At 42.6% G+C, this 26,577-nt stretch overlaps 1 protein-coding gene across 1 annotated transcript in view; it reads left to right on the top strand.

Moving 5' to 3' along the window:
• Nucleotides 1-26,577, top strand: part of CFAP74 (cilia and flagella associated protein 74) — a 121,980-nt gene that overhangs the window by 17,284 nt on the left and 78,119 nt on the right. Inside the window, exons 7-15 of the mRNA XM_075279619.1 lie at nucleotides 95-205; nucleotides 3,680-3,782; nucleotides 6,615-6,772; nucleotides 9,923-10,124; nucleotides 15,415-15,585; nucleotides 18,973-19,146; nucleotides 20,277-20,395; nucleotides 22,334-22,400; nucleotides 25,359-25,448. Of these exons, the coding sequence (XP_075135720.1) occupies nucleotides 95-205; nucleotides 3,680-3,782; nucleotides 6,615-6,772; nucleotides 9,923-10,124; nucleotides 15,415-15,585; nucleotides 18,973-19,146; nucleotides 20,277-20,395; nucleotides 22,334-22,400; nucleotides 25,359-25,448 (1,195 nt within the window). The remainder of the gene's footprint in view (nucleotides 1-94; nucleotides 206-3,679; nucleotides 3,783-6,614; nucleotides 6,773-9,922; nucleotides 10,125-15,414; nucleotides 15,586-18,972; nucleotides 19,147-20,276; nucleotides 20,396-22,333; nucleotides 22,401-25,358; nucleotides 25,449-26,577) is intronic.

Here is a 26,577-nt window from a genome sequence, read left to right as displayed (position 1 = left end):
TGGTAAATTGTGTTGTTTACGCCACATGGGGCTCCGGCCTTAAGCAGATCTTTTAGTAGATTCTTCACACCTAAGTTCATGTTTCTTATTTCAGACAAGAGGTTAAGCAGTTAAAGGAACGAGAACAACATTATCGTAAAGCTGTGGAGGAGGCACAGAAGAATCATGAAAAAGCTGTTCAGTTTCTGAAGGAAACAATGGCAAGGTGGGGTTGTCTGCGACTTCATGTAATATAGTGATAGATTACTCTCTCTTCAGGGCAGCAAAAAATTTTGTCTTTTATGCCAAAAGCAAGTTGGACACATGCCCCATTGGTCAGAACATTTATCAAAGCAGTAAGGCTTTATTCACACATCACTGATTTTCGTCCATGTGCTGTCAGCGTTTTTCATGGACACTAGACAGATTTATAAGTTTCTCTCTATCCACAGAGACTTCTGTGTTTTTCATTGATTGTGGTTCTATTTTTGACTGTTTTTCAGAACAAACATTCCCATATAAGTGAATGGGTCTGGGAAAAACGTTGCCTACACGTTAATACCATCAATTTTCCAGACCATTGTTAATTTTTACAGACTGTTTTCTCTAAAAGTACATCTGTGCAGTCATGTGCCCTTCTTGAGTAATGCTTGGTTTACATCTGCATTTGGTAATCCATTCGGGGAGTCCGCATGGGGACCCCCAAATGGAATACCGAACGCATTGGCAAGCGGAGAGCTTATTAGAGCACATGGACCCCATAGACTATAATGGGGTCCGTGTGCATTATGCGCGGTGTCCGCACGGAACATGCGAACAGAAAAGTACTTTGTGATTTAATTTCCTGTCTGCATGACATGGACCCCATTATAGTCTATAGCAGGGGTAGGGAACGTACGGCTCTTCAGCTGTTGCAAAACTACAACTCCCAGCATGCATACTGGCTCTGCTGTTCTTGGAACTCCCATGAAAGTGAATGGAGCATGATGGGAGTTGTAGTTTCACAGCAGCTGGAGAGCCGAAGGTTCCCTATCCCTGGTCTATAGGGTCCGTGTACTTTCACTGCACACCGTTTACCAATGCGTTCGGGGGCTCCCCATGCGGACTCCCCGAACTGATTACCAAAGGCATATGTGAACCAAGCGTAAATTTGACCTCCATCCATTTCATTAAATGGACATAAAAAGCGGACATTAAATAACGGACATAAAACAGATGAAAAATGAATGAAATATGGACCGTATTTCTACAGATGGACATGGGCATGTGAATTAGACTTTAAGAGATTGTCCGGGCAAAAAATGTATTTTTTAAATAGGCCGGGGGTGGTAAAAAATTAAATGAATCATGCTCACCTATCCTGGTGCTCTGGTGTCCGCCCAGCACAGTCTACTCCTGCCTCTCTTGTCTCTCGAAGTGAAATTTCTCGCTGCTGAGACGTCTCGGACCACTTCCACTGAAGCTGCTGATTGGCCTCAGCGGCTCCAGGAAGGGACCCGGGACGTCACAGATAGGGATATCGTGTACTTTGGTGAAGTTGCTGATTAGGTCAATCATATTGGCAGTCATGTCTGTCGCGGATTTCTGTCAGAAGACAACAAGGGACCAGCAGGATTGGACTGTGCTGGGAGGCAATGGAGCTTGTTTCACTGGGGGAAACAGCACCATGAGTATAGACCCCGCCACTAAGGCCAGGTTCACACAGGGTTTTTTGGTCCGGAATCTGAGGCGGAGGCCACCTCAGGTTCCAGTCCAAAATACGGATAACTGTGACTGGATGCCGGTGCAGTGCACTCCGCTCCGGATTAGGCCCAAATGAATGGGCCTAGTCAGGAGAAGGGAGTATCTTCAGGTGGATGTTGTAAGGCCACTCCATCTGAAAGAATGAGCATGTTGCTTTTTTTTTCTGGGAGCCTGAACAAACGGCCCCTGGAAGAGAAGAACTGACCGGCTCCCATTGATTTCAATGTAAGCCATCTTTTTGGTCAGGATTTTGAGGCAAATACGGCCTCAAAATCCTGACCAAAATACACTGTGTGAACTCAGCCTAAGAGGCTGACACTAGGAGAATGAAAAGCTGTCAGATCTGCCTTTGAGGATGAGCGTTCTCTTCACTGTCCAGGGGATTTGTTCGGGCACCTTGTTTGTCCAACCTGAGGGGCTGCGATCAATAAGGCCTGTTGGCTTAAGGGTAAGAAGGGGTCGTAAGGTTCTGCAAGTGGCTGTGCACTAGGTTGTTCACAAGGCCGAGTTATTCCCATCCTCCGTGACTGCTTTAGGACATCCCATGGTGCTGTGTCCCCCAGAAAAATAAGCTAGAAAACATCCTGGGCCTATCCCCATGGTGCTGTGTCCCTCGGTGAATACAACCATAAATGAATTCATTTTACCTTTGCCGGCCTATTTTAAAAAAAAAATACAATTTTTGCCTGACAATTCCTTTAGCTTTAGATAATACTATGGATAAGCATCCCATAGCTTTATATAACATCTTGTGGGAGCTTTCAGGATAAGCATCCCTATATGGTATCCTTAGGGAACGTGCACAAAATCAGAATTGCATTGAGATTTCCAGCTCATATATAAAAGTAGAAAATCTGCAGTGTAATCCATTAGCATTAGAGTCAATGAGAAATTCTATTTCTCATACACATGATGTGGATTTTTTCCAACATGGAAATATTCATATGATGTGAATTTTCAAATCCTCATCAGGTTGTGGGTTTTTTTTTCCAGTAGGTATTTCAGATATTTAAAGGGAACCTGTTACCATGAACATGCTGTCTAATCTGCAGGCGGTATGTTATAGACAGGAGGGGCCGAGCACACTGATATGTAGGTTTGTGGGACAATATTCAGTAGAACCCGTCACTTATCCCGTGAATTCTCTGCTTTTTCTATGTTGAAATGTAAAGTAGGCGGAGCTATTAGTGATTGACAGCTATCTCGGTATACACCTTCATAGAGGAGAGGTGGTCAATTGCTGATAACTCCACCCCCTTGACTCCTCAACATGGAGGCCGGGGCCCCACGGACTGGAAATGTCACAATTTGCCTGCGGCGCAAACGGCGCTGGAAAAATTGCAGCGTTTTACAGTACTTGCAAAGTGGATGGGATTCATGCAAATCCCATACCCACGTTACGAAAAAAAATCGCAGTGTGGACACGTTGCTATTTCCAAAACCGTTGCAGTTTTCAAAATTGCAGCATGTCAATTATATCAACGGAAACGCCGGCGGCTTTTCCATAGATATAATTGTAACATAAAGTCCGGGAAGGAAAACTGTGAACTTTCTGTTCAAAACGCTGCGGGAGGAACCGCGATGCGTTGATGCCACGGTTGTTCCTGCAGCGCTTTAGCGCAGTGTTTTCGGCCCGTGGGGCTGTAGCCTAAAAGATCAGGGATTTCAATGGATAAATGACAGATTATAGAGAATTTGTTCCCCTAAATCTATATATGTGTCTGCTCAGCTCCTCTTGCTGTATAGCACGCTGCCTGTAGATTAGATTTCATAGTGACAGGTCCCCTTTAAATATTGTGACGTGTTTGCGTCAAGAGCGCTCACCAGCCAGATATGGATTTTTATATAAATATTCGACTGTTTTGTAGGAACCATTCGCTATATAGAGGGGTTGTGTGTACTGTGGATGTGTCCATAAGATTCTCTTTCATGTATTTCATGCTTTTGGGAACACCAGGGTTCGTGATGTTGAAGCAGAAAAAGAGCGGAAAAGCCGGGAAGACATGGAGAAGAGGATGCAAGCTGTGTTATCTCTTAGAAACAGTATCTCTACAAACCGGGTATGAGAAAAAAATCTTTTTATTTTACCGTACTTACATCTTCAGGTCCAGCAGCTTATGGCATTTTACAAAGGCTCTGCAGAGTTTCGCAACCAATCATTTCAAAGCACCCCAAATAAATTTGATTAAGGCCGAGTCCCCAGGTAGTGACAACGCCACAATATGCCTGTGGCAGAAAACGCTGTGTTGTACAGTATCTGCAAATTATTTGGGATTTTGGCTAATCCTATCCTCACATTGCAGAAAAATATCCGCAGCAGAAATGCTTCTATTTCAAAAACAGTTGTGTTTTTGCAAATTGCAGCATGTAAATTATACCAACTATATCTACTTTCCTGTCCGCATGATTTGTGCGGGCAGCTCGCGGAAAGCACACAGACCCTATTGTAGTCTATGGGGTTTGTGTGCTTTCACTGCACACCGCTTGCAAATGCGTTTGATAGTCCATTTGGGGGGATCCCCATGCGGACTCCCCAAATGGATTACCAAAAGCAGATGTGTACCAAGCGTAAGATATAAGAAGGTATGAGAAGCATTTATTACATGGAATATATGAGCAGTTGTTTATTGGTAGATGATTTAGAAAGGAAGTGCAAAGAGCGTGGCTCAAATTTTAAAAAACTGAACCTAAATATTAGAAGTAACTACAGGAAAGTAGATAAAGTAAGAAAAATATACTGCAAAATAAAAAAAACTATAGATGGAAGAGAAAGTAGTCAATGAACTCTGTAAACTCTATGAAATACGCCAAGCGATTGCAAGATTCTACATAAAATGGTTTCTCTAAAGGGATTCTATCATTAAAAATCAAAATTTTTTGTCGATCACACGTAGGAATAGCCTTAAGAAAGAACTCTCAAGCGCCGCCTCCATCTTCTTCAGGAACGGCCTCTCTGTGCATCTTCTTCCGGAGCTGCGTTCAAACTTCTGGGCCTCGAGCAAAGCCGACTGCGCATGCCCACAGGCCACAAGAAAATGGCCACTTAACTAGCTTACTGTGTAAGCGACCATTTTTCTTGTGGCCCGGGCTTGCACAGTCAGCTCTGCCTGAGGCCTAGAAGCTTGAACCCAGCTCCGGAAGAAGACGCGCAGAGAGGCTGTTCCTGAAGAAGATGGAGGCGGCGCTGGAGAGTTCTCTGGCAGCATTGGGGACGCCCTCAGAGCTGCGAGAGAACTCATTTGCATACTGAAGAAAACCGGGGTTTCTACCAAATGGCGGCACGGAGAAAACATCTAACGGTAGGAGAAGAATAGCCTTTCTTAAGGCTATTCCTACGTGTTAGGGAGAAAAAAAATGTGATTTTAATGATAGAATGCCTCTAAGTTCTCATCTCCAAGACTTCTTCATATATTATGACCTTGAATAAATGGATAAGAGTAAACAGGTCTTACTAGGACTTTACAGTTGATAGCGTATCCTTAGGACAGACTGTCCATGTCAGATTGGTAAGGGCCTGACTTCCAGCATCAGCTCTGTGTATTGTAAGACGGCTGCGCCTGGTATTATACATCACTCCATCCCTTTTACTAGAATGCTGCAGTATGATTTACAGCCAATACTAATTGCATGGTACTTAGTAAATGTTTATGTAAATGTGTAAACTGTGACCCCCTTCAGTCATCTATTTAGTGGGGGTTGGACCTTCACCAATCTGTTATTAATGACTTATCTTACAGTCCCAGAAAACCCTTTAAGACTAAGACTCCACGCAACGAAATGCAGCAAAAAAACGCTGCAGAAAAAAACTATGGCGGTTTTTCCCTGCATACTTTCTGCCCTTATTTTACCTATATGGAAAACACTGGCATTTCTGCAGGTATAAATGACATTCTGAAAATTTCTAAATCACAAGCGTTTTTGAAGTCACAGCTTTTCTGCTGCAGATGTTTATCTGCAATGTGTGGATGGAATTATCCAGAATCCCATTCACTTCGCAGGTAATGTAAAATGCAGCATTTTTGCAACATAGCCTTACGTTGCATATTTACAGCGGGATGTCCATAGCAGACAACCTGCAACGTTCTCACTAGAGATGAGCGAGTAGTATTCAATCAAGTAGGTATTCAAAATACTCGTACTCGGTCGAATACCACGCGGTAAACGCAGTAAAAATTCGATTCCCCTCCCACCTTCCCTGGCGCTTTTTTTACACCAATAACTGTGCAAGGGAGGTGGGACAGGAAGTAGGACAATGTAGGCATTGGAAAAAACGTATACAGTCATTGGCTGGCTAAATCAGTAGCAGCAGCAGCAATAATAATAATATTGGGACTTGGGCATGTTAGATGCCCCCAGACATGCTTCCCCTGCTGTCCCAGTTGCATTCCAGAGGTGTTGGCATCATTTCCTGGGGTGTCATTGTGGACTTGGTGACTACAATTCGTCGAATTTTGGTTTCCCTGAAACGTGCATGTTTTTCCCATAGATTATAATGGGATTTGATATTCGAACGAATAGTTGAATATTGAGGTCTACTCGAATCGAATTTCGAATATTTCACTACCCGCTCATCTCTAGTCCCCACCCATGAAGAAAACCAGCTGACATTGGCTGGGTGCTGGGTTGTGTTATGGGTTTCATGGGTAGATTCTCTTGATATCCGCTCCCAAACATGCAGCAGTTATTTACATCATGCGTGTTCGGAGCAGGGATTATCAAGACTGGCATGCAAATTTTTGATAATTCCCCCCATTGTGTGTCTTTAGCCTCAGCGATGATTTTTAATGGATCCTGTAGATTTACTCTATTAATGAATAATATGACAAAGAATAGTAAAGTTGTTTTTGGCTGTGCTTTATCCTTTCCATAATGGTGTATTCCACATTTTACAGGAAAACCTGCGTGTCATCGACTCTAGGAACAAAGCACAAGCTGCACTGACTAAAAGACAAGAAACGCTGGAGAAACAAGCTGTGCTTGCCAAGGGTGGAGACGTTACAAAGTATATTGTACATAAGAAGAGGCTTGAAGAGTATGAAAGGAGGAAAAAGTAAGGGATCAGCCATGAGTAAGATTCACTTATGTGAATGGGGTCATTGGAAACAGTCTCATTAAAGTCTATGGAGAAGAACAGGTAACGCTCACCTTGCTTTCCAGCTGAAAATAAAAACTGTGGGACCCTTGTTCTCGGCAATATTGGGCTTCCCAGAGATAGGACCCCCACCATCTTACTTTAGAGTTTAAGAACAAACTGCACATAGAAAAGTGCAAAAAAATCTCCATCTCCAAGCAGGAGGCGCACAATGAGCTACAGAAGTGTAATAGTACAGCTTACACAATACAATCAGAAAAGGAAAAAGAAACAAGAAGTGGGGGTTGTATCGGCAGAAGACATACAATTTCATTCCGTAAGGCACAAAAATACAGTTCTGCATGTACAAGTCGTCTTCTCCGCACCGCTGTTCGCCTACAATCTCGGTTCTTGTTGGTATGCTAATGAGCTCTCTCGCAGCACTGGGGGCGGGCCCCAGCGCTCAGACAGCACTGGGGGTGGCCCCAATGCTGCGAAAGGACTCTCTCCAGCGCCGTCTCCTCTTCTTCAGCAGCGTCATCTTCAGCCTTTTCTTCCGGCGGTGTCTTCTTACTTCTAGACCTCGGGTCTTGGGCAGAGCACACTGCGCATGCCCAAAGGCTAGGAGAAAATGGCTGCTTCCAATACTGTGCAAGCGACCATTTTTTCGTGGCCTGTGGGCATGCGCAGTCTGCTCTGCCCAAGTCTGAGGTCTAGAAGTAAGAAGACGCCGCCGGAAAAAGAGGCTGAAGATGACGCTGCTGAAGAAGAGGAGATGGTGCTGCGAGAGAGCTCATTAGCATACCGACAAGAACCGGGATTGTAGGCAAACGGTGGCGCAGAGAAGGCGACGAAAGGTAGGAGACGAATAGCCTTTCTTAAGGCTATTCTGAAGTGGTACTTAGAAAAAAATCATGTCTGAGTGATAGGATCCCTTTAAGGGCCTCAATGCAACAAATCTGCCCTCTCCCCTATTCAACTAGTTTCATTTGGTTACATGTAATTCTGCCAGGAGTAACTGTACAACAGCAAACAAAAAGACAGAGTGACCATCATATAAGGGATCCAGGAACACTGTAATGCAGATATATGCAAACATGCACTCCATTCTAGCATATACTGTTCAGGCATGACACAGGAAAAGAGTAATCTATAAGCACAGTCAGGAAATCTGCTTGCTGTCTGTGAATTATATCCAATCTCTAACGACACAAGAAGAGATTGTACATAATAGTACATAATAGTACATAGAATAGTACATAGAAGACTTATTTCTTGGATTGTAAGCTGTGAGTTTTGCAGAATGTTGAGTCCTTGCAGTTTGCAGACCTGTGTAAGGCTGTGAGGAGAATCAACCCCTCCCATATTCATTCACTTTGTGAAGAGAGAGCAAGATCCCCCTCAACTCATTGTCTTCCCATCTTACTTTATCTATACAAACTTCCCTAGTAACAAAAAAGTCAACTGGGAGATACCTAGTGGCTGGAAATTTGGAGGCAAAAAGTAGCTACATTTCAGAATCCAGAATCACCTAAGCTATGAAATTAGACTAAATTGTCTGATAAGTTAGTGACCATTTAAGTATTTGAGATTGTGACATTGCAGATTCGGTTCTTGTGCCCAGGAGGATTATACAGAATTGTTTTGTACATTGAATTTATAACCTCAGTTTTCTACTCGCTGATTCCTTACCATATGCGATAGGACAAATACAAATGATCCAGCGGGGAAAACAATACCTGAAGCTGCAGGCAAACCAAATACTTTTTACTGCTTTGACAGCTTTTTATGTTAACGTGTCTAAAATTGGCAAGGAGTCTCCTAGTAAATGAGGTGACAGCGTCCTTGCCCGGGGCCAGTGACCGTTCTCAGTTTTTCTGTTTAGAGTCGTTTCTGGTATTGAGGTATAGATATGTGGCTTTGTCTAGTACTACAGCTCAGATTAACTGGGTCAATCTGTAGTAACATGGACTGGTGTGCTGCTTTGTTGGTACTATTACGGAGAGACTGCAGCCCCCTTCCCCCCCCCCCCCGCACTTTCATTTTGTTGAACGATGGAGATCTTGGACCACTGATCAACCATTGATGGTTCATAAAATAGGTCAATAGTGTTAAATGCGTTGTCTAGGAATAGAGAAACATGCCTGCTTTCTTCTAGAAACAGCACCACACCAGTCTACAGGTTGTGTGTAGTATTGCAAGTGAGCTTCATTGAGGTAAATGGGACTAAACTGCAATATTACACACAACCTGTAGGTGTGGTACTGTTTTAGGAAGAAATTAACCAAACAACCCCTTTAAATGTCTGATAATATTCTGTTTCAACCTTTGGTCATTAAACAATTGACAAAACCAGTTAGGAAAATTTTGTAGGCTACAATAGTTAGAAACCTTAAGGGTAAGTTCACACGGGGTTTTTTGGACCGGAACCTAAGGCGGAGGCCGACTCAAGTTCCGGTCCAAAATACGGGTAGCTGCGACTGGATGCCGGTGCAATGCACACACATATCTGCAATGCTGCGGCATCCGGTCGCACACTCCACTCCGGATTAGACCCAAATGAATGGGCCTAGTCAGGAGGAGGGAGTGTCTTCAGGTGGTTTCACGAGGCGACTCTGCCTGAAGAATGAGCATGTCCGTTTTTTTTTTCCGGAAGCCGGAACAAATGGCTTCTGGAAAAAATAACTGACTGGGTTCCATTGATTTCAATGGGAGCCGTCTTTTTGGTCAGGATTTTAAGGCGGATACGGCCTCAAAATCCTGACCAAATTACCCCGTGTGAACTCAGCCTCAGCGTTTACAACATGGAGAATGGGTACAAAGCATCATGGGTAATGTAGTTTGCAGATCACTGATGGAGAGCCACCATGCTCACAAACTGGAAGTCCAAGAAGAATTGAAATGTCTTACAGCAGGTAGATGGAAAACCCTCAGAGTTTGTGAGTTACCCCTCTTTATTACACGGGTACATTGCTCTACCATGCTTGGCTTACATATTCAGCTTCTGAAAAATCTCTTTAAAACTAAAATAATGAAGAAATACTTGCTGAATCTAAATGACTGGAAATAACTTTTTGTTGTATTAGATAGAAGGATTGTAATGTGAATGTTACTTGTGCTTTCATTTAGAGAGTTTGAAGAGTCACAGAAAATAAGGAAGCAAGAAATTGTTAGTCGGCTCTTACAAGAAGAATCCAACCAAGTAAAACAAAAAAGACAAGCCTCTTTAGAAATGAGCAAGATCCGAGACCATGGCAGACTGCGAGCCAAAGCATTGCAGTATATTCAGTCAACCATAGTGACGGAGCCAGAGGAAGACCAGGAGCTGACGGTAGGAAGGGTTTGCAGAGAACCAAATACTGTCGCTACGAAAGACTTCAGTACATATCAATACATGTGAATATACCCTATCCTGTCCTATCCTAAACATGGGTCACTAATCTCAAATTGGTGGGTGTCTGACACCCTGCAGTCCCATCAATTAGCTGTTCCCAGAGAAGGAGGCAGACAGCTCGGTTCTTTATGTAGTGTCATTGCAGCTTTGCTCCCACTTGGATGAATAGGAATCTGCAATACCTGGTCTGGCCACGACACAGAGCTGCGCTGTCTTCTTTCTGCTTCACTGTGTGTATCAAGTGCAGAGAACAGGTGATCAATGGAAGTCTCAGACCCAAACCAATGTGTTATTTTTTTTTTTTACTCTGGAAAGCCCCTTTAAGTGAAATCTAGATAACCACTTTGGGTTGTCTGCTTGAGGAGACCCCCATAATTTGAAAATAGACTTATGGCCCCATTATCCTAGAGAGCTGACTGTAGATAGTGGATCTGTCCTCATTAAAATGTGTTAAAGTTACCAATATCTTTTTGTGCCAAGCCCACCGGCATAGAAAGTAGGAATCTGAAGCAGCCTGTTTTATACGAGTGTATTCGGTTTGTGAAATACAGACCACACATTGGGCTCATTTCACAAATCTAATCATGAGCAGGGACCTGGACTCCAAATATCAAAGTCATCTATGATGCTAGGATTCCCCACATCCCTGTAAGACTGATCTTCCATACTGAAAACATGAGTGCATTATGGGACAGTTTCCTTCAAGGAGGCAGAAACTCATACAGTAGCATTGCAGATGACAATGATGCTTGGAGTCGGGTCCCTGCTCTGTTTTCGCTCAAAAAAATACAGCTGACATATGATACATATGATGTAGACCTTAGGCTAGATACTCAACAGGCTTGCTAACTTCAGACTCCGCTCGTCTTTCTGTGCTGGACTTGGCATAGCCATGTATGACGTTGGTCACCTATGCAGAATGTTGTTTTCTATTTGATTATAACTCCCCATTATCTTAATTCCACTTAGTTCACTGTTTCCCAGTCTGTGGGTTACGACTCACCGGGGTGTCATGAGCCAAGTTGAAAAGTTTCTTCCAATGTCGGCACTAGTAATTGCTAGTACTTTGCAGTCCTTTAAAAGGCCCTTGATGATGTCCATTCACATGCAGGGGTGGAGCTTGTACAATATCCGTGTATGAAAGAGGAGGTATCAGTGCTGAATGTTCGGAGGAACAAAGATGGATGTAGCAGTACCATGTTTGTCCAAAGGGAAACATGGATGTAGCAGAATAGAGTTAGTGGGGAGGAAAAAATGTGGATGTAGTAAAGCTGAGTTTGTGGGGGAGAAATGTGGAGTAGTAGAGCTGAGTTTGTGGAGTAAGAAAGTGGATGAGTTCATGTGAGAAAAAATGTGAATGTAGCAGTGTTGTGCTTGAGGGAAAACAGAGGTAGCAGAGCTTTGTGTGTAGAAGACATGCAAGAAAGAAGAATAAGCAGAACAGAGGGACTATGCAGTGTATAATAGATGGGACTAAGTATGGTAGTGGGGAGTCCTGAGTGAAAGTCTTGCCTGAAAGGAGTTCTGCTTTCAGGATGTTTGGGAACCAATATCCTAGTGTATTTCCATGCACCATTTATGTCCATTTATGTATCCTACTGTGAAAGTTTGGATGTTTGTGTGTTTGGATGTTTGTTCCTCAATCACGCAAAAACAGCTGAATGGAATTAAATGAAATTTGGCACATAGATAGTTTGTAACCTCGCTTAACAAATAGACTACTTTTTATCCCGGTAAATGACATGGCTTCACGAGTGTTATGAATTTATGTTCACATACTATATTACACTGCTCTTGCAGCAGCTTATCTCAGGTCCCAGGTCTGTTATCTCTATGTGTAAACACACGCTAACCCTCAGTCCATTCTGTACATGCATTTGCATATTATCTGATCTGCTCCAGGCAACATGCTGACACACTGACATGGGAAAACACCTTTAATCCAAATTGACAGTTTGCTACCTTAAAACAAAGAAAATCTAATTTGTCGCAAAATTCTAAAACAACGACAGCTATGAAGGTAGCCAGAAGTCACAGAGTTCTCCTCAAGCAGAGCTGAGGGGGATCATTGGCGCCCACAACACGCTCATTATATGGCGTCCCAGCGAGCTGCTGAGATGCCGGAACAATCACAGGCACAGCGCGAGGAAGGAGTTCAGTGGCAGGCCAGCTTAACAGCTGCTGAAACGCTGGAGCAGGCGGATCATCAACACCGACAACACGCTCATCATATGGCATCCCAGCGAGCTCCTGAGATGCCGGAACAATCACAGGCACGGTGTGAGGAACAAGTTCAGCAGCAGAACAGCTTAAGACCTGCCGAAACGCCGAAGCAGGCAAATCATCGACGGCAGCAATTTGCTGAATATAGGCGGATCATCGACGCCAACAACCCGCAGACAAAGTCGTGGGCAGAGACACACACATAAACAACATATAAAATACACGAGTGCAAAACTGGGCAATTCTTATAGGGCCACTACACAAACAAAAAATGAAATCTACCCGTGCGAAGCCGGGTCCTCCTGCTAGTATATACTGTATATATCTGTATTTTTTGCATCTTTATTTTACAGCATCACCTAGCAAATAAAAACAGACTGCATTCAGACAGCATATGGATGATATCTGTGCAGTCTTTTCTTTTCACAGGCCCATGGCCACTGTGAGTAGAGAAAAGACGGACATATGAACGGCTCCTTTCTCTATAATGAGTCCGTATATTGTCCGTATTTTCACAACATGTAGAAAAGTCATTACTGTGAGAATGCCCTAAACCAGACTTGTATTTCCAGCTTCTCCAGCCTTAGTGAGACATTTACCTCACAGTTCTGTACAGTGACTTTATTGACGCCACCGGCTAAACATTATACAAGTCATATCCACACGTCCTACAAAATAGATTCACAAAGTAACATAAGTGGACAGATCTTTTCATATAGAAAATCCATTCTGCTTCATTACAGTTAGTTTTTGTGGCGCGGACGTTCCCAGACGCCAATATCGTTGTTGATACGAGGGAAGAGATGTAATGAAGCTTTATAATCTATTCACTACCTGCGGTTTAATTGTATCCGCGCAGCGTGTTATAAAGATACTAATTATGATACCGAAGAAGAATCACAGCAAACGTATTCTATCCGAGAAATGATTTCTTGTTTCAAGTTCAAGTGCCTTTGTGGATAACTTCATCATTTCACACTTGTCAATGAGGACCAAACCGAAAGAAATCACATTTACTTACAAATATTCTATTATTGAGGGTACAATATTTATGATACTTTAACAGTTGTGATACAACTTTCCAAGCATCCTGAATGGCGAACCTGTTTACTTATAACGTACTGGCGATAAAGTGCTGAGTAAGCAGATTGGCTGTTTTGTGATAAAATCTGAGAGTGCTGCCATGGCGGCCCTAGTGGTTGTGACACAGTTATTCCCATAGTCCTGTATATATATATATATATATATATATATATATATATATATATATATATGTGTGTGTGTGTGTGTGTTTATTGTCTGCCGCTTTCAGTTTAAGAACAACAGATACCCGACAGACCCCAATATAGTCTGTCAGGCTCTGTATGGGACCGTTGTTTTAGCGGTCCACCTGTCCATTGTTCTGGTCCTTTCACAGGCCAGCCAAGGTAATGTGAACCTGGTGTCATACATATGAACTATAAAAAGTGGTTTAAAAACATGGAGGGTAAAGTGACCCACAGCATGTCAATTTTTGCTGCAGATTTTCCCAGCAATGTCCTACCTCTGCAGATTGAGTTCGACTACGATTCCAGCAGGCTTTTAGAAAAATCTCATATTGAATTTTCCTGCTGGAAATTCAGCAATTTATTATACCCCCCTTAAGACCCTAATCTTAGTCCGAGGCCAGAAATTGCAGAAATGCTGCGGTTTTTTTTGCAGGTGTGGCCTTGAAAGGAATGGGAAATATAAAGGAAGATCTTATACCTCTCTCTTCTCCTACGTCTGCTCCCGGCTTTGACTCAAACAACCTTTCCGCAACGCGTGACCTCAGCCTTAGGTTGTGCTATGTTATCTGTTTCTGTTTATGCTGAAAATCGCAATGAAAATTGACCTGCTGCACATCAATTTATGGGGCAGAGTTTCATTGTGAGTTTCATCCACATGAAATCATTTTATTTATTTTTTTTGCTGTGGATGTCCATCAAAGATATAGCATATTTTAGTTCCATTGAAACATACACAAAGGCTAGGGCCACAGGGTTTAGACACACTGCATGCTGGGAAGAGCTGCAGAATTAAAGGGAGTCTGTCAGCAGGAAAATCGGTATTAGGCTTAAGCCCCACATTGTGGAAACGCAGCATTGTGAACTAATTTCCTGTCCACATGTTCCCTGCGGAGATCTTGCGGCAAGCACACAGACCCCATTATAGTCTATGGGGGTCCGCGTGCTTTCACTGCAAACCGCTTACCAATGCATTTGGCAGTCCTTTCGGGGGTCCCCATGCGTACTCCCCCGAACGGATTACCAACGCAGATGTGAATGAGGCCTAATTCTTGCAAATTTCTTGCAGAACAAGTAAGCATCATTCTTGATCTTTAGGTGATTCCACCTGAGAACTTCCTTTGAAGTAGTGGGAAGGCAAGAAAATTGTGTTTCTACATTCCTAGTGGCATTCCCTCTCCCCTCATTTTAGGCACATTTTTTGGCTTTTAGGCAGCATTCACACTGAGCAACACTGGCGTTTTTTGTGCTTATTTGGGCACGTAGCGCCGCGTTTGTACCGCGCTATTTTGCGGTAGTGTTGTACGGCGCAAACGCGACGGTTACGTGGCGCTACGTGCCCAAATAAGCACAAAAAACGCCAGCGTTACTCAGTGTGAATGCTGCCTTATGTTATATGTGTTACATTTTTTCATAGGCTATATGTCTATACAAAAAAACACCACCCAAAAACCATTAAAAAATGGAAGATTTTTACAATCCACATAATAGGCTCAGGTTCCAAAAATCAAATCTCCACTAATTAGATAATGTTGATCTATCCTGTGCGTAGGTCATTGGTATTCAATGCACATAAGGTTTGGGACAACCCCTGTAAGGGTTGTTTTACATGAGAATTAGCAACCCATGCAGAGGTGGACGTAACCTGTGCTAGCCATAGTTTATGAGGCACACAGGGTACAGAGATCTCTGAAAGACTCATTTATCATTTTCCTTACAGTTTTATTTTTTGTCTACAGAATAAGTGGCGATCTCCCTCCCCTCCATCATCCGATGAAGATGACACCTCTATACCTGAGCGCTCCCCTGATATGTCGCCAGGACTTACATATGAATTTGATGAAGACAGTGAAAACTTGGCTCAGCCAGAGTTCAGAGGATTATGGAATGAAGACCTCAAACCCTACAAGGTACAGGAGAACTAGAGACATGAACTGTCCTGTACTGGACACCCCTCTTACTACCGTGCTTTACCATAGTAATGTGGGTTTCCACATTGACATAACATTTTAGGTCAGGAGTATAGGCAAGAGGACGGTTTCATGGCTAAATCCCCCCATGCTGAGCCTGGCCGGCCACTGCTGTAATGGATGATAATGATCATTATTAGGAGAGTGTTGGTTAATGGATTACCAGGTATCGCCGATAACCTCTGACCTATTCCATCATTGCTGGTGGAAGTCTCATTGGTTACTGGCAGTGCTAGGGAAGTGGAGCGAGTGTGAGTACGCTCTGACGTAATGTAGATTTTTCATGAATTAGAGGATCTGTACTGCTTCTGACTGATCATGACTGTCAGGCTGAGTTCACACTGAGTTTTTTAGTCAGGAATCTGCCTTAGGGTAAGTTCACATGGTGTACGGCCTCAAAATCCTGACCAAAAAGACAGCTCCCATTGAAATCAATGGAAGCTGCTCAGGAGCTTTTTCCGGGAGCCGTTTCTTCCAGCTCCTGGAATAAGAAGCCACATGTTCATTCTTCAGGCCAATAGCATGCACAGCAAATGGAGATAATATAAATCTAGGATTGTGTCCCTTCAACCTTCCTGCTTGTCATATTTAGATGTGACAGCTTCCTATCAATTGTGTTTCAGCACAGTCACACAAAGGCTTACTACTTCTGTTTAATGCTGAGCCCTGCTCCGAAGTGACGGCCATGGAAGAGCGCCCTGGATTTGTGCCTACACGTTGATCTCTCAATGATTTGTCTCCTCTCTGTTTTCCGTGCACGGACTGCAAAGCCACAGATCATATTGTGTTGCTTGGCTTGTGCACTATACATAACCGAACATGACAGGAGTGCTGTGAATTCACAACCATTTCTTGTGGCGATTTGCAATTCCAGGAGTCTCTTTTAATTGATTATTTTTTCAGACCTATTTATCAGCCCCTATTGAATGAGCGGAGCAATACTCTGTGCAATTACATTTCTAATTCTGACCATTTTTGCAAGTCACTATATCAGTACTGGATTTTATGGGCTATTACTATTATATTGAGTGGACCTGAAGTCTGCAGACGGGATTTAATTTTAGGACATAAAGATCTTCATAACATTAAAGATCTGCACGTTGGCCGATGTATATTATTTTGTACAGACAGTATTATAAAATATTATACATATTAACGTGGTTGTGCAAGAGTTGATATTAATAGCTTATTCCTAGGATGTCAATGCTATCAGATTAGTGGGGGTCCAACATCTGGAACCCTCACCGATCAACTGATGTTTGCACAGCGTACAGGGTAAGTAGCAGACTGATCACAAGCTAGGGCACATATGCTAATACTAAGTTTTAGACAGTCTTAAACTGCTCCAGATTTATCAAAGTGTCTGATACTGTTTGAAAATTTGGTGCACTTTTAGGCTGAGGCCCAACTTTGCGGAAATGCAGCTTTTTTGTTGCAGATTTTTTGAGTCTTAGGGTTGGTTCGCACTTGTATTCCGTCCGCAAGGAGTCCGCATGGAGACCCCCCAGACGGAATACCAACGCTAATGCAAGCGCTGTGCAGTTAAGCACACAGAGCCCATAGACTATAATGGGCTCCGTGTGCTTGCCGCGCACTGCCCGCACAATTCATTCATGCGGGCAGTGCGCAGCAAGCACATGGACACCCATTATAGTCTATGGGTTCCATGTGCTTTGCAAGCACATCGCTTGCAATTGTGATTGCATTCCGTCTCCTTGCGGACGGAATACAAGCGCTAGTGTGAACCAACCCTTAGACTGTCTAGTCTAATGTTACACCACTTATTAGTCAGCTTAGTTTCAGACAAAAATGTGTCAAAATGTGTGTGGATTTTTGAGTTTACAGTGTTGCGTAATAAGCCCCACTTAGAATACACTTAGAAAATGAAGTATAAAGCATATACATCAGTTTTGCGGCACAGATAATGCCACAATGCTGTATAGTGGCCATGCTGGGGTTCTGCATCTCAGCTCCCATTGAGATGAATGGGAGCTGGGCAACTACTGTATAGCGTAGTATGGCCTCTACACAGTGTAGGGAGTCTTCTAATTTTGGTTCTATACAGTATGCATGTATCAGGTAATCTAATAGTGACAACCTGTCCTGAGAATAGGCCGCCTGTGTCTACTTTTGGAAGCCCCTTTAGGAATTACAGAAGAAAGCCTTATTAAACGGGTGTTGCAATGTTTGCATACAAAAGCAACTCCTGATTTGTGACCTCTTGTTATCTGAAGAGCCTCTCTAAGGCTGGATTCTCACCTGTGCTGGGTTTCCATTCAGGGATTTCATCCCCTATTCCACTTGAAAAGGCAGACTTTTAGGCTGAGTGCACAAAGGGTTTTTTGGTCTGGAAACTGAGGCGGAGGCTGCCTCAGTTTCCAGACCAAAAAACAGGTAGCCGCGACTGGATGCTTGCACTCTTCTCCGGATTAGACCCAATGAACGGGCCTAGTTGGGAGGAAGGAGTGAGGGAATGAGCATGTCCGTTCTTTTTTCCAGGAGTTGGAACAAACCGCTCCTGGAAAAAAGAACTGACCAAGTGATTTCAATGGGAGCCGTCTTTTTCGTCAAGATTTTGAGGTGGATATGACCTCAAAATCCTGATCAAAATACCCTGTGTGAACTTACCCTAAGGGTAAGTTCACACAGGGTTTTTTTGAACGGAACTGGGTAGCCGTGATTGAAAGCCGGTGCACTGCACTGGCATCCAGCCGTGTACTGCACTCCAGATTAGACCCAATAAATGGGCCTAGTCGGGAGGAGGGAGTTTCTTCAGGCCGAATTGTGAGGCGACTCGGCCTGAAGAATGAGCATCTCCCTTCTTTTTTCTGGGAGCCGGAAGCAAAGGCTCCTGGAAAAAAGACCTGAGCGGCTCCCATTGATTTCAATGGGAGCCGTCTTTTTGGTCAGGGTTTTGAGGCAGATACAGCCTCAAAACCCTGACCAAAAAAACTCAGTGTGAACTCAGCCTAAAAGGACTTTTTACTCCTCATTTTACGGGTGGAAACCCAGTGGACCACATTATAGTCTATGGTTTCTTGGGTGTCCATAGGTAACCGCTTTTTAAGCAGATTGGGTCTCCCTTTTATCGGGTCCCCAAGCGAACCTAAAAGAACAGAAAGTCAAGTGCAGGTGTGAACCTAGCATAAACTATATTTGCCCTAAAATGACTTCTGTTTCTAGTTCTGCATCTTACTCCATTGACTTCAGTAGTACAAACTGTCCTCTTAAGTTGTTCATCCATTGCACATTATACTCACAGCATGGTCTTATGTGCCTGAGGAATAGTTATTTCTGCACTAACCAATAATCTTCATATGTATTTAGGTACCAAAAGATGACATAGACACTAAGCCTCTAGGGGGCAGTAAAATGGAAAAAGAAATTCTGACTCAAACGCTAAGGAGACTCCGTAACGGCATCGTCGAAAAGCAAGTGGTCTCGGGACATGAGTTTAAAGGCTGTCCATTCTACAGCAAACCAAAGATCATTCACTTCAAGGTTGGTTTCACATTAATGACAGAAATTCATCTAATAATTTGGATTTTTACTAACAATAGTTGAGTCCATGACGTTGATTCACATTGGAAGTCAGTGTATTTCAGTCCCTTATAATAAAAGAACATAGATGTCATAATAGTTTTTTTTTACTTTGTGCATTCTCAATTCTTTATAGTTTTCTAGTTACCTTTCTGCAGAATTGGACATAAATTGAGTCCATCTGAAAACAATGCAAAATGGAGCTGCAATGCGGTGGTGTGAATGAGTCCTTATAACCACAAAGGCCACTATTTGTCATTATCCGGAAAAAATGGGTGTTTGTTTTTTTTCTTTTTTTTATAAGACCGTCCGCTTATTATACTGCCCTATGTAAGGTTACCATATTACAGCTCTAGGTTGTACCTCTAGTAGCCATCTGGCTAATAGGATTGCTGAAACAATAAGTCTAGTGTAGTTATGAGCAGAGTGCTCCCACCCCCTCTGCGCAGTAACTAATATATTGCTATGTATGCACATGTACATAGCAGCTTGTCATTTACCAGCCTGAAGAACAGGATTAGGTGGGGGGAGGCAGGGGACATCCTCCTCACATATACACCATACTCATAAGTGTGACTTGCTTTAAAGTAAACCTTTCATCACTAGGCTCTTCTCCTCTGATTCCAGCACATTTGGACTTTTCTCTCTAGCCCCCACCATTCCTGAGTAACAAGCTCAGTTAGTTTTGGTCCCTGATGTGCTATTTCAGTTCTGTTAATGTCAGAAGGGCGGAGTAAGGCAGGGGGTGTGACACCAGAGCTCCAATCAGAAGCAGCCAGAGTCAGACCTCAAAATCACACCCCCATGTCTGTTCTGTTTGAGTGCCCACCTGACAGAGCCTAAACAGCATATCAGGCACCAAAACTAACAGCATTGACTGCTCAGGAATGGTGGGGGCTAGAGAGAAAATTCCAATTGACATAAAGAGCTGGACTTGTTGGAGGTGGTAAAAGGTATTCTATAAATAATAATAATATCTTGTCTTGCCCAGTACCATACATATACCTTTATGTGCTGGTGCTAAGAACAACTCTCCACTGCTTTATTTCCTTTATTTTCACCCAGCTTTTATAATTTGTTTTACTTTTTAGGACCTTGATGTGGGTAAGACATATAAGAAAAAAGTCACTTTGACAAATGCGTCGTATACTATTAATTTCTGCAAGCTGGTGGGAGTAAGTGATCATCTGAAGGATTTCATCAGCATACAGTAAGTCATTCATCATAGACATGAGCTAAAATCTCTTCTGTATTTGAAGTAGATCCAAAAAGAGAGTTTGCAGCGCCGGGATTATTGTATCACTGTTTAGTCTAAATCCAATTACTACGTGGAGTCCTGTACAAAGAGTTAGGGAGTGTTCACTTGGAGGGATTTGAAGTTGATTTGGGGACAAATTCTGCCCACGTTCTGCCTCCCATTGTTTTCATTGCATATTTTTTCATTGTCTTGCTGGATCCTGCTGCTGCTCCATTTTCCGCCTTGTGAATGGCCCCTAATATGGTGTAGATAAGTAGCAGGTAACAGAGAAGTTAGATTGCAAAACATTTCTGAGCCCAAATTCAATAAAAAAAATGAAGGGTGCTACTATAGTGTGTAATCTACTGTAGCTCCATAGTCTACAGTCAGTGATGCACAATGATCCACCAGGGGGCAGATTACCAACTACTGGGTCCACTCCAGGGCCTTGGAGTAAAGGCGCTGTGGTCCATGAGAGTGTGAGCTCTGAGAACAACCCCTTCTCAAGATGGGAGGTATAGTATGGAGTATGGATGTATACAGTCCTGTAAGTAACATATATAGTATGGAGGTATACAGTCCTGTAAGTAACATATATAGTATGGAGGTATACAGTCCTGTAAGTAACATATATAGTATGGAGGTATACAGTCCTGTAAGTAACATATATAGTATGGAGGTATGCAGTCCTGTAAGTAACATATATAGTATGGAGGTATACAGTCCTGTAAGTAACATATATAGTATGGAGGTATACAGTCCTGTAAGTAACATATATAGTATGGAGGTATACAGTCCTGTAAGTAACATATATAGTATGGAGGTATACAGTCCTGTAAGTAACATATATAGTATGGAGGTATGCAGTCCTGTAAGTAACATATATAGTATGGAGGTATACAGTCCTGTAAGTAACATATATAGTATGGAGGTATACAGTCCTGTAAGTAACATATATAGTATGGAGGTATACAGTCCTGTAAGTAACATATATAGTATGGAGGTATACAGTCCTGTAAGTAACATATATAGTATGGAGGTATACAGTCCTGTAACTAACGTATATAGTATGGAGGTATACAGTCCTGTAAGTAATATATACAGTATGGGATATACAGTCCAGTCCAGCAATATTGTGCTATTTTCTGTTACATCTAGTCTTGATGGTAATATGACATTGAGGTGTGAGTGATGGATATTATGTGACACGGTTTATGGGCTGGTGGAAACAACATGCCGCATTACAGAATTAGATTAGTATAGAAACTTCACATTGCGGCTCCCTGGTGTCAGGGTTACATTGTGAAGTTGTGACCAGATAAACAATGAAGATTGTGTCCTTCATTTTATTGGTATATATTCAGTGCTAGTTATGAAGACACATTTATAGGCCATTTTCTTTTTAGATCTTTACTGTATTAGTTCATTGGCTCAGATTTACAATGCCTTGTATGATAGTTTTTTGGTATACAAGGCATAAAAGGTCGCAAATTTAAAAAAATAAAATAAAAAATTATATATATATATATATATATATATATATATATATATATATATGCTGTGATATCCCTCCTACTATCTGCTTGACCTTTTCTCTGTACCTACTGTCACTGTCATGCCTCTACCATGGAGCTTTTGTATTTGTATTTTGTATTGTTACTGTATTATCCATGCCGCTGTAACACACTGGATTTCCCCATGGTGGGACTATTTACAGGATTATCATATATATCTGTATATATAATATTTGCTCAGAATCTTCTGCTCTAAAACATTGTGCCTGCAGATAGGAAGCATGGCAATGTCACAGGTTTTTCTTAAGGGGACTGGGCGCTGAGAAGTTTAGGGTAGTTATTGTTCAGTTTCAGGAGAGGGATAGTTCACAGATTCCTTACTTTTGTTGTTTTATAGATTTGACCCACCTGGACAAATGTCAGCGGGAATGTCGTGTGAAATGATTGTGATATTTAGACCAATGGTAAGTATATACTATGTCTTTTAAGTAAGGACATTTTTTCTGAATTTAAAGGGGCTCTGTCAGCAAAATTATCCTGTATGAGCCCCACATATGTGTGAATAGGCTTTAAAAAGGCTATTCAGGTACCGCTAAAGCTATATTAAATCCCCCCCCCCCCCGTTTTGAAATAAAACCCTAAAAAAGAGTATGTTAATCTTATATATTGAGCAAGGTGGGCGGAAATTCAGGGTCCGACGTCATCTTCAGCCACGCCTCCTCGTCCAGCAATGTCCTCGGGTCCCGTCTTCCTCCGGCGCTCGTGAACTGCCATTGATAAAAAATGGCGCGGATGCATGCACAGTAGTATGCTGCTACTACTACTACTACTGCTGCTACTACACATGCACCTGCGCCATTTTTTATCAATTGCAGTTCACAAGCACCGGAGGAAGACGGGACCCGAGGATATCACTGGAAGAGGAGGCGTCGCTGAAGATGACGTCGCACCCTGAATGCCCGCCCACCGTGCACGATAGATAAGATTAACATATTCTTCTAGGGTTTTATTTTAAAACGGGGGGTGGTGGGGTAGTTTAATATAACTTTAGTGGTGCCTGAATAGTCTTTTTAAAGCCTATTCATGTCTATGTGGGGCTCATACAGGATAATTTTGCTGATAGAGCCCCTTTAAAGCAATCACATACGCTAAGTTATTGAAGAGAACCTATTCCACTAAGGCTGCATTCACACGGAGTAACGCCAGGCGTCATTTGTGTGTAATTTGTGTGTCTTTTACGGCCGTCATAAAACGTTTACATAGAGTTCTATAGGAAAAGACGGCCGTCATTTACAGCCGTCATTTACGGCCGTCATTGTAATGACGTAAATGACGGCCGTAAATTTACGGACGTCTTTTCCTATAGAACTCTATGTAAACGTTTTATGACGGCCGTAAAAGACACACAAATTACACACAAATGACGCCTGGCGTTACTCTGTGTGAATGCAGCCTTATACTATCTTTGGACATGTCATTGTAGTCACAGATGAAGGGTACTCCAAAGGCAAAATCTGGCACTGATTTTAAAGTGAATTCCGACCCAAAATTTGTGGCAGATTCCACCCTGATTCTGTCTCCCGTTGTTGTCAAGTCTCAGCAAATAAATATTTTTTGTTCATATAATAAAAAGTTGTACAATTTTGTAATATACTTTCTGTATCAATTCCTCAGTTTCCAGATCTCTGCTTTCTGTCATTCTTTGTTTACCCCAGTGGATAAAAATCACTCCATGGTCATGTGATATACAGTCTATGGTCATGTGCAGCGGCGGAACTAGGAGCGGCGGGGCTCCATGGCGAACTTTTGACATGGGGCCCCCCCGACGGACACCCACTGAAGACCCCAACCCCCCCCCCCCCTGCATTCCTGCGCTCTCTATTATTCTTTTCAGACCCCAGAGTATAATAATCGGAGACCAAGGGGGAATACAAACATAAAAAAACAAAGTTACTTACCTATCCCCGGCTCCGCTGCAGTCCTCAGTGGTGTTGGCCATCTTTAATGACGTCCGGGACGTCACATGACCCAGGACGCATCACCAGCGTTTGGTGATGTCCATGGGTTCCAGACTTAAGGCAGTGATTGCCTCCAAAGGATTCACAAAAAAATATTTATTTTGTTTGGGTTATGTTTATTTGTCCAATTACTTTTGAGCTCCTAAAATGTGGAGTGTTTGTAAAGAAATGTGTACAATTCCTACATTTTCTATCAGATATTTTTGTTCAACCCTTCAAATTAAACGTTACAATCTGCACTTGAATTCTGTTGTAGAGGTTTCATTTCAAAACCAATGTGGTGGCATGCAGAGCCCAACTCGCGAAAATTGTGTCACTGTCCAAATATTTCTGGCCCTAACTGTAGTCCATGGTCATGTGATGCAGAGTCTATGGACATGACTATGGACTGATTTTTATCCACCACAAGTAAACCTTGAATGACAGCAAGCAGAGATCTAGAAGAATGTGATACACTGATACAGAAAGTATATTGGAATATTGCACAACTTTTCATTGTACAAATAATAGCATTTATGTGCTGAAACTGGATGATCTATCTATCATTAAAATCCTTTTCTGACTAAGACCTTAAGAAAGTCTATTCTTCTCCTACCTCTGTTATTCTGCTCTGCACCACGGTACCAGTGTTTTTTCGCCGTATGCAATTGAGTCTTCAGAAAGCACGGGGCGCCCCCTTTGCTGTCCATAGACTCTCCAGCGACACCATTGTCTTCTTCTCCCGACCACCTCTTTGCCATGTCATCAGCCGCGTCTTTAGCTAGCATAGCCAACTGCGCATGTCAGTTCGGCCATTTTCCTGTGGCCAACTGGACACTCATGTAAGAGGCCTCAGCAAAATGGCCGAATGGACATGTGCAGTCACCTCTTTCGGCTAATGCAGCCTAAGACCGGAGAAGAAGACAGAGGCGTTGCTCGAAAGTCTTCGGACATCACAGGAGATGCTCCCTATGCTTTTTGAGCAAAGGGTAATGCCCCGTGTGCTTTCTGAAGACTCATTTGCATACAGCAAAAAAACGAAATAACACCAGGACGGTGGCGCGGATCAGAATGATAACGGTAGGAGAAGAATAGCCTCTCTTCCTCTCTATTCCGTCGTAGTCTTCAAAAAAGGATTCTAATGATAGAATCCCTGTATAACCCCCTGCTGTAATGTAATGTCTTCTCCTACCATACCAATGAGGGGCACAGAAGTAGACTCAGCGTGGCCACGATAGTCCCGGCAATCCAGGACTCTCCAGCAAAATGTGGGCTGCTTTGGAGGAAGTTCATCCTCTGCCTTTGTAATTGCTCTTTACCGGAATCGATTTCAGAAACACAGTTTGATAGACACTTGAAGCTGAGGAAGTGTAAACTGAAAAGCTTGTGTTTGTGAACTGCGTCTAACCACTATTCATTATCTAGATTAATGAGGATCTTGAAGGGGAAGTGATGATGTTGGCTCAGACCGGTCCCTTCTCTGTTCCTGTCAGATGCACAACTAAGAAGTGCGAGGTAATGTGAATATTCAGCAATATAAAACACTTAACTATTGGAGTTCCATCGCAGAATACTGACATACAGACGTAAAAGGGTTTTCCAGACTCTTAGGGCTCATTCACATGACAGGAGGCAATCTCTGTGTGCTAGCCATTGCAAGGCCAGCACACGGCCCCATAGACTTTAACACCACTGTTGGAACGGCTCTGTCGGACCACCACACATAAAACCTATTCTGTGGAAACATGCATTAATGGCTAGCATATCTTTTTAAAGGCTATTTAGTCCTGGCATATCACTATTCTGTGTGATAACTATCTGAGCAACTTTCTGGCTAGGCCCCATGACACCTTCTTAGGCCGGGTTCACACGGGGTTTTTGGTGCGGAACCTGAGGCGGAACCTGAGGCGGAGTCCACCTCAGGTTCCAGACCAAAATACTGGTAGCTGAGACTGGATGCGGCTGTATTGTGCAACTTATGGCAAAACGTACTGCTGTAGGGGTACAATAATTTACCATTGACAGAAAATTTTAACATTTTTGCAGATGTAAATAATTAAAAATTTTGCAGAGTTTGTAAGATTTTCTCTTAGTGGTGACAATCTTTTCTCTTGACCTGTGCATGTAGCATCCCTGCCTGATAACCTGTCCACAATAAGCACATCATGGCTGAGTTTCTGACAAGTTCCAGACCATAGTAAGTTCCTGCATTTCTGGTTGTATCATTTGACAACCAATTGACCATCACCACTAAGATGGTTAGAGAAAATCTTTAAAGCGCTGCAAAATTTAAAATTGTTGGAATTTGCAAAAATATTAAATTTTTAATTATCTACAAATATCAATGTGGATATATTTATTGGGTCATCCATTTAACTGTCCAGTCCTTGTTTCTAGAATAAAATATCCTGTCTGTATTTCCTACCGAAAATGATGCCGGGTTCAGAGCCAGGACCCCAGCAGTGCAAGGAAACTGTGCTGATCAAACCCTGAACGTATTTGGGCTGTACTTAGCAACAGTGTAGATACACAAATAGATTGATGTGGTATACATTCAATATAATTCACTTGTTATATTCGCAGTCGGAATTTTAAAGGGATGGGCATAGTGGCCATAAAAGGTCCCTGACTAGGACATAACTGG

Source organism: Leptodactylus fuscus, chromosome 6, assembly GCF_031893055.1.
Source record: "Leptodactylus fuscus isolate aLepFus1 chromosome 6, aLepFus1.hap2, whole genome shotgun sequence".
Lineage (NCBI taxonomy): Eukaryota > Metazoa > Chordata > Amphibia > Anura > Leptodactylidae > Leptodactylus > Leptodactylus fuscus.
The sequence above is the reverse complement of the archived record's forward strand: the minus strand, read 5'-3'. Positions and strand labels throughout refer to the sequence as shown.